Source organism: Candoia aspera, chromosome 17 (genome assembly GCF_035149785.1).
Source record: "Candoia aspera isolate rCanAsp1 chromosome 17, rCanAsp1.hap2, whole genome shotgun sequence".
Classification (NCBI taxonomy): domain Eukaryota; kingdom Metazoa; phylum Chordata; class Lepidosauria; order Squamata; family Boidae; genus Candoia; species Candoia aspera.
This window is the reverse complement of record NC_086169.1, coordinates 3,699,816-3,708,758: the sequence shown is the minus strand read 5'-3', so window position 1 is coordinate 3,708,758 and position 8,943 is coordinate 3,699,816. Positions and strand designations below refer to the sequence as shown.

General features: G+C 49.4%; 1 protein-coding gene across 1 annotated transcript; it reads left to right on the top strand.

Annotated features, from left to right (window-relative positions):
* The first annotated feature begins 1,989 nt into the window (after positions 1-1,989).
* RIT1 (Ras like without CAAX 1) lies at positions 1,990-8,324 on the top strand. The gene is made up of 5 exons (XM_063316692.1): positions 1,990-2,224; positions 3,621-3,677; positions 4,802-4,875; positions 5,248-5,439; positions 6,300-8,324. The coding sequence occupies exons 1-5, from the start codon at positions 2,107-2,109 to the stop codon at positions 6,528-6,530; spliced, it is 672 nt and encodes a 223-aa protein (XP_063172762.1). The 5' UTR covers positions 1,990-2,106; the 3' UTR covers positions 6,531-8,324.
* The last annotated feature ends 619 nt before the right edge of the window (positions 8,325-8,943 follow it).

Below are 8,943 nucleotides of genomic sequence, written 5' to 3'. Positions count from 1 at the left end.
GGCCGCAGAATCTCAATTTTTGCTCTCTGTGTTCAAACCACAAAGGAATATTTTAAGTAATTGGATCAAGTGTCAGGTCCCCCCCTCCAAATGATCTGGCAGGTTAACTTTGCCTAAAACCAACCAACTTCCTTCAAACCGCACCCTATTCTCTGATTTTCTATATGTTGTAAATAAATTGAACCATAATTTCATGATAAATGTACAAATGTTCTACTCCCTTCTTGCCTGTTGTTCTTTAAGTCAGCCTTGTGAATGTGAACTCAAGTTCCTAGCAAGCTGTAGCATCACCCTGGCTTTGTCATTGCGGGTTTAATCATAGTTTGTTTTTGGAAGACTGTTTACGGGGCTTGTGAGGGGGAGAGGCTGGCTGAGGAATGTGGGAAGAGCTTTTCCTAGGTCTGATTTTAAATTTCCTCAGTGGAGTACTCTCCAAATACATGGAAATTATAATTTTCAGCATTTGCGGCCTGCATGGACCGCCTTAACACAATTCTAATCATGTGCTGGGCAGCTTCATTGAGTCAAAAAAAATCCTTCAAAGGAAAAGAAAATCCTTCAAAAATTCTCTCTCTTGAACATGCACAAAGCTGGGGTTTGAACATCACACTAGACCACAGGTTGTTGAACAACCAACCAGTGGCTGGGTTCACACCGCAGAACCACCCACAGTTGGACAAATGTGGCTTGGTGCCCTGTGTAAACCCAGCCACAACTTTGTTCCATGCCAGATTTTTTTGTCCATGTTGCTCTGTGCTAGGTAGCTTAGTTTTGGGGCAGTAGAACAATTAGGGGTCTTTCAGCTGAGCATCTTCTGGTTCCTTGATAATCATTTATTTAATTTATATGCCACAGATGACATATTAGAGCTGTATGTGTTCTGTGGAGTTTTCACAGCCAGCAGCTTGGATGATTGATGCTAAATTTCCACACCTAAACAGGTTTGCGTTTCATTTCCACCAGGACGTAAAGCTGTGTTTCTCAACCTCAGCAACTTTGAGAAGTGCAGACTTCAACTCCTGAAATTCCCCAGCCAGCATGTGCAGACCTCAACTCCCAGAATTCCCCAGCCAGCATGTGCAGACCTCAACTCCCAGAATTCCCCAGCCAGCATGCTGGCTGGGGAATTCTGGGAGTTGAAGTCCGCACCTCTCAAAGTTGCTGAGGTTGGGGAACACCGGTGTAGAATAACCGCAGGAGATCCAAACCTGTCTGATAACGTTTGGTGTTCCCACCACACCCGTGTCCTAGCCAGGCAGATGCTTGCAGCTGTGCCCAGGAGAACCTAACCTGGCTAGGATGGTGCGTCATGCTATGCCAAAGTCAAACAAGCCCGTTTGGGCCATGGTTGCATGGCATCCTGGCTTGCAAGGCAGGTGACCCCGTTTTAGCCCTGCGTGGCAGAGTCTGGGTGGAGTCCACCACCCCACCCGTGGTGGCCTGAGCCGTTGTGATTTGCAGTCGGCTTCTGCAGATGCACGGGGTCAAGACGCCTGCATCCTGGGTCCGCAAAGTGCAACTATAATTTAAAAAAAAGGGGGAAAGGGGCTTTTGCAGAAGAGATCTGATTTCCTCCCTTTCTGAAGCTCCAGCTGCAGGGGGCCAAAGAGGCACGGGGATTTGTTGCAGTCCAAACGTCCGGTATAAAAGCGAAAGCACCATCGGGCAGGCTTTCTCTTCCCCTCGCCCCCATCCGCAGACGACCCGCCCACCCCCACTCCCCAGGAGCGATGGAGCCGCGCTCACCGCATTCCCTGATTTCAACGCCCAGCGCAAAGCCGCGTTCCTCCGTTGCAGCCGGCGGCCGGGCTCCCGCACGCAGCTTCACTCGAGAACCGGAATTGCGGCTCCCACGCCCGGCCGGGCGCCGCATCCCCTTGGGCGGCGCCTCTGGGAAAGAAGGGAAGCGGGGGGAGGAGTCAGCGGGGAGGCGCGGCCGCGGCCCGCCCCGCCCCTCGCCGTCGAGGCGGCCGCTCGCGCCGCCGCCATTTTGTCCGCCTCGGTGGGCGGGAAGATGAGGCGGGGAAGCGCCGCCGCCGCGCGCCGAGGCGGGAGGGGAAGCGCGGCCCGCTGAGGCCCCGGCGGCGCGAAGGCCTCTGAGGCGGGATGGAGCCCTGCGGGCCGCGGGGCCCGGCCGGGGTCGTCACGGGCCCGCCTGCGCCGGCGGGGCAGCCCCGGGAGTACAAGCTGGTCATGCTGGGCGCCGGCGGGGTCGGGAAGAGCGGTACGTGAGGCGGGGAAGGGCCGGGCCGGCAGCCCGCGGAACCCCCCGCCACCGGGGGCCCGCCCGCCCTCGAGCCACCTGGGAGGGAGGGAGGCCGCCCGCCCGCCCACCCACCCACCCACACACACGGGGGCCTTTGGCGGCGCCGGGGCGGTAATGGTGGCCCATGCCAGGGCGGGACGCCGGCCGGGCGGTTGAACCCTGGCTCGTTGCCCAAGCCAGGATTGGCGGGTGCCGGGCGGGCCTCTAAGCCACGATGAGCGGGCTCATGCGGGGTGCAAAATTTAGAACCAGGCCGCCCCTGCTTGGGGCGGGCGCGTTGCCTCGATAAAAGTGGGAATTGTGGGCTGGGGCCGGGTATGCATTCCCGAGATTAGCAACATGCCAGAAGCTTTTTACCATAACTTCTGCATTTACAGCCAGGAGACCTGGATATTGTTATTTGGGGCTGAAGCCATGTCTTGAACTCCTGAGATTGACATACCAGAAGCTTTTTATGATAATCGTTTTTATTTACAGCCAGGAGACCTGGATACTTGTTATTTGGGGCTGAAACCATGTCTTTAATTCCTGAGATTCACACAGGAAGCTTTTTAGGATGATTGTTTTTATTTACAGCCAGGACACCTGGATATCTGTTATTTGGGGCTGAAACCATGTCTTGAATTCCTGAGATTGACATACCAGAAGCTTTTTAGGATGATTGTTTTTATTTACTGTCGGATGATCTGGAGATAGATAGATAGATATTCATTCGATTTACACAGCTGCCCATCTCACTTCCTATAATAAGATTGATAAAATACAGACTGTAAAAGTAAAACATGTAACAGCCAGGCATTACCCAAACAACTATCAGCACTATCAACTATTAATGTGTATGCTGCCCAGAGTCACTATGTGAGATAGGCAGTTGTATAAATGTGATAAATAAAATAAAGTCATGTGATCAAAATTCAAGCTCTTGGCAACCAACAGTATTTACAATGGTTGCAGCATCCCAGGGTCACCTGATCACCATTTGTGATCTTCCCAGGGGGCTTCCAACAAGCAAAGTCAATTAGGAAAACCAGATTCGCTTAACGACCACATGATTCCCTTAATGACAGCTGTGATTTGCTTAACAACCGTGGCAAAAATGTAAAATCGGGTGTGACTCAATGACTGACTTGCTTCTAGTAGTCTTTTTTCTGTTTTCACTTTCTAGGTTTTTTTCCTTGTAGTATATTTTATTTCATTTCTTGTAGTTTTTATGTGTTTATTGAAAAAAATTAATAAAGCTTTTTAAAAAAATGACCAACTTGCTTAGCAACAGAAGTTCCGGTCCCAATTGTGGTTGTAAGTTGAGGACTACTTGTACTTGTCTGATGTTAACCTGTTTGTTTCTTCGTTATAGCCATGACTATGCAGTTCATTAGTCATCGTTTTCCAGAAGATCATGATCCCACTATCGGTGAGTGGCTGCTGCTTCTCTCTGCTTGCTTGCTTGCTTCCTTCCCTCCCTCCCTCCCTAACTGGGGTTGGTGGGAGTTCCAGCCTTTTTCAAATCCTCCTGTAAATATGTTGGATTACAATATCTGTTGATTTGACAGCCGGTTGGGGGTGAAGAGGTTCGTCTGTTATTTTTAAAGAATACAGAGAAATCCACCCTGGCTGTTGTATTCTACCATGTTAAAAAAAGGTGCTCTGGGATTTTTTTCTTCCCGCTGCCTTTTCCTGGCAAACTTCAGCTTGCGTTCTTCTCAAGATTGCCGTTAAGTTTGGGGTGCATCCTGCTTTTCATTACCCTTTAAGGCTGCGCTGCCAGACGTTGTCTCAGTGAGTGGCCGAGAAGACGGTGCTGACGTTGCGCTCTTGATGAGGGAAATGCCTTTCTTTGTCCAGGGATGGGTTGCCCTAGAGGAAGAAAGGAACAAGTGACTTTTGCGCCTGATCCGGCCCCGTGGGAGGAGCTAAGGACGAATGCTGAGAGAAGAAACAGAAACTTGTTATTTTCCATTGCAGTAATTCAGTAGGGGGTTGATACTCTCCCCACCACCACCACCACCACCTGTGCACGTAGAATCACAGAATGCGAGGCCCGGAAAATAACCTTAGAAGTCAAACCTTTGACTGCTGCATTTGATTCTGGGGCTCTTTCTCATTCGTGCCGCACGTGTATCTCGTCTCTGGCGACTACCCAAGGGGCAGGCCACCCGAACCCATATCCCTTCCACTTATGAAGTGAAAATGGCATGGCATCTTGTGGAACTACAATTAGGAAATTCCCCCCTTAAAAAGCACCCCAGCCACAGACCGGAGGGTGTCACTTGGGGAATCTCCAGAGTGACTGAGCAGAGAACGAAGCCTCTGAGAAGGCGGCTTAGTTTCTAAGCGGCTTGTCAGCCACCAGCGGAAGTTTGCTGGTCGTCTCTGTCAGCTGAATTTGTTGTTAATCCAGATGGCAGGAGTGTTCCTGGGAAATTACATTTGCATAATGCCCTGAGCACGTCTGTCCCTTAGTGCACGTATGCGTATTATGAAAAAGTTTGGAGACACGAGTCTCCAAACTTTTTCTGAGCGTCTGTCTCCCTTTAGAGGATGCTTACAAAATGCGGATCCGGATTGACGACGAACCTGCTAATCTGGATATTTTGGACACTGCAGGCCAGGTATTTAACAACTATGTAGCCTTTCGTGTTGTGCTTTTCCCTGTGCTTTAGTTATTTTTACATAGTCCTCGGGGGGGTTCATATCATAGTTTGTACGCTTTGCACGGACAGCTGAAAGCAAATGCTTCCCTTAGTGAATTCATTTTTGAGACAAGATTTGAACTGTGCACTTGTTTATATAGTTTGGCTTCTCACTTGTTATTAACAGTCATTCCGTGGTGCTTTTGCTTACAATAATAGCCCACAAAATTATCCTGAAACCCCAGCTGTTTCTTGCGCGTTGCAAACACCAGGAAGCGTATAGGAGCAAATCGTGTGACGCGCTGAAACCCCTCTGCTCAGCAACCCAAAACACGCTTTTCCCCCCCACAGGCAGAATTCACTGCTATGAGAGATCAGTACATGCGAGCCGGGGAAGGGTTTATTATCTGCTACTCCATCACGGATCGCCGAAGTTTTCACGAGGTGCGCGAGTTTAAACAGCTCATCTACCGCGTCCGGCGTACCGACGAGACTCCGGTGGTCCTCGTGGGCAACAAGTCTGATCTGACTCAACTCAGGCAGGTAAAAAGACTCGAAACGCACGCCGGCCTCATCGATCGGCGTGATTCACAGAGCAGCAGGCCAGCGAGACTGCGTGTGTTCGTGATGGGAGGCGGGCAAAAGACTGAGGGGGCAGATTCCAGTAAGCCGTGCAGTGGGATGTTCTCGCTGACGGGTGGCGCAGAGAGAAGGAAACGGTTGGGAAAAAGTGCTAAGAGGAGCCGTTGTGAGAACAGGCGCTACGGAGCGGACAGCTGTCAGACAGCCATGTCACACAGTGGCCGTAGAAGGCAGTCTGTGCCGTAGGAGGTGCCGCGTGCGTAAACCTGTGTGATACATGACTTGTGGCATAAACGTGGCTTATTGTAAAGGGAAGTGCTAGAAAGGGATGTGTCAGCCCCCCCCCCCCCCGCTTTTAAATCAGCAAATGCACATTTGCACCTTTTAAGCTGCTTAAAAGTTGCCCAGATGTCAGGGATATCGGCACCAAGACAGAGTTTGCAGTGACTCCCCTGCTGCTGGGAGAGGGCTGAAAGAATAACTTGCAAAGCTGTCCTATTTGGAGCCATGTTTCCTAGATCTGGGGTGTCAGCGTTGACTCCTTTTCCGGAACTGGCCCGTGGTGTGATTTTTATTGCAAAGGGTTCAGGCGTGACCATGAAGACAGAGGCTCCTCGGGGGAGAAACAAGCATGTCACAGCAGGGCTGTTACTCAGAGAGAGAGAGGTCCGTGTCGAGGGCAAAAAATGAAAAGAGAAGTGATTCGGAAGCCCCAGTGATGCAGATGCAGGACAGCAAAAGTCAAAGCAAATACCTTACTGGTGAAATCTTTTTTTCCCCCCCCTCACTGTTCTCACTTGCGTGTGCTTTCTGGCTGTAAGGTCTCCAAGGAGGAAGGTTCAGCTTTGGCCCAAGAATTTGGCTGCCCTTTCTTTGAAACCTCCGCTGCCTTTCGCTACTACATCGACGATGTGTTTCACACACTCGTCCGGGAGATCCGGCGGAAGGAGAAGGAGATCATCATGGCCTTGGAGAAGAAGTCCAAGCCACGCCCGAGCGTTTGGAAAACCCTGAAATCTCCGTTCCGGAAGAAGAAAAATTCCGTAACCTGAAAGAAGGGCGTCCCTTAGCCAGAGAAGTGAGCACCTCTACGGAGAGGCCAGACAGTGGAGCAGCTTTTGAGCCTCTCTTTCTGCTGAGTGTGTTCGCTGAACTGCTGCTGCGTGCAAAATCCTGGAAGGCCGTTCTTCGGGGAAATTATTTTACTCTGGCACGGAGAGATGTGCTGCAGCGTCTGCTTCAGATTTCTGCCTCCCAAGCTGGAGGAGGCTTGGCAAGAAGCCACTGACCTAGAGTAACCACCTTACTTCACACCTCCCGAGGAGGCTGGCATTGCTCGATGCCGTTGCTAATTTTTTTCTGGATCTGAGGGCCAGCGTTCGGAGGATTACAGCTTGGCGCCGTTTAGGAGGATGGGTGAGGTGAGGGGGCAGAAGGATGCTGTAAACCAAGTTTTTTCTCTTTATTCAGTGTAAGGAACGCCAATGGGCCTTGTTGCTGTGTGGGACAATTGCACAGGTTTTGTGGCATGTGCAGTTTTACCGTTCCTCAACTACGCTCCTCCTCTGCGGCAGCTTCTCCTTTAACGCCACCTCTCTGAGCTCCGTTAGAAAAGATGATTGCTCCCCTCTTCCCCGTGAACGCAAAGGTGGGGCTAGGGATTCCGTTGCAAAGGGTTAACTGAATGTAGTTGACGCAGCCCCATCGGGGGACGGTCCCCGGGTCTGCAACTTAGGGAAGAGCGAGGGAGAGCTGTGGATCGGAAAGCGGCCCGTCTCCTGAGGGGTAGCGCTGCGTGGCCGGTAAATGATAGGAAGGCAACCTGAGAGGCAGTAAGGGAGGGTGACGGGGAGCGGTGTTGGAAAGTTGGAGAGCGGTAGGGCATGTCGGATGCAGTGATGAGTTGGAATTGGGAGGTAGTTTGCAAGCCTCAGGAGGCGGGGTGGGGGGCACGTACTTCGCTTGAGAAGAGTCCAGGGTCCAGGAGCGTTGGTAGCAGACCCTCCAGAGCTGTCTTGGCCGTGCTGGGCTAAGGGCTCAAGACCACCCCATCTGCTTTTATTACAGCAGTGCCCCCGCCCCCGAGCATTTGGGTCAAGTTTTTTCCTGGGGTCCAGGATGGGCACCAAAGCGGAGCCCAGGCGAACGACTATGGAAGATTTGGTACAGCAAGTTCTTTGTCCGGGATGCTTGCAAGGCGGTATGGGAGAGGCTCACCTCGAAGCAGAGCAGGGGTTGGGTAGAGCTATTTGCTGAAGGCAAGAGGGGGTGCGTCTCAGAGGTCTTTTAGGTTGTGCAAGGCATAGTTAGTCCCTCCCCCAGTCAGTCTCTCCAGTTTCGTGAACCTTGACAAAAAACAATCTGCTTTAAATTGAATTAACTCTTAAAATCCAGGGGTCTCCTGTCTTGGCGTCGTGCCTGGCTCCTTTCTTCCTGTCAAGTAGCCAGGACACATTGCGGGGCAGTTTTCACAAAGCAAAGTGTTGTAAGTTGCGTGTGTTTACATGGGGTCAGATGGGAAATACAACAGCCCCTTGCCAAGCTTCTCTGTTTACTGTCCCATTTAAAGAATGACAGAAAATACAGAACTTATTGCTTCCATAAGAGGCTAAACAAGCATTAGACATTTCTTCTAGGTAGTTTTATTGCTCTTGGATTTCCAAATGTTACCAATTAGAGTGTTTTATATATATATATATATGTATTTAAAGATTCTTGCTGAGAAGTTTGATAGTTGGGGAGGGGGGGAAATCACATTCCATTTAATAAGGGTTATTTTGAATGTGTTTTATTGACTGTAGCAATATATGGTGTATTTAAAATCAGTAAATTAACGTTATGAACAATGCTGGATGCTTTCCATAGCTATTAATTTAGGAGCAGAGTAAATCTAATTTTAGTATGTTTAGTATCATCACATACCTGCATAATGTGATAGATACATCAAGTTTTTATTTTAAGAGAGTACAGTCATTCAAGATAAATAACAGCTAACATTTGTGGAAGGAGGAGTCACAATTTCAATTCCATTTTGTTTTAATGTTCAAGTTCTCATATTCAAGACACAAATGACTTGAAACAAGAGTGAATTGTGGATTCAAGGCCTGCTGTTTAAGCCAAATTGAAAACAGAAGCAACTTCCTTAATTTGTGCCTTAGAACTAAGCATTTTGCGGTGCTAATGGTGAAATCTGGCATGATTACATCTGAATATTAAGCACTTTCTTTGGACACAATTCATATTTTTTATGGTTCACGTATATATTGCACTTGATACAATAAATATTTTTTAAGCCTTAGCTTCTGTTTCTTTAAAGTTGAAGATAAAAACATGTTACTGCTTGGAGTGAAAGGGAGTGGAATATGAATTGTGAAATTGCGAGTCGCCATCCTGGAAATCTACACAGCAACAAGTTTAAAAATTAAAACTCAAGAGTTAGCCATTTATTTGCCACCAGAAAATTTT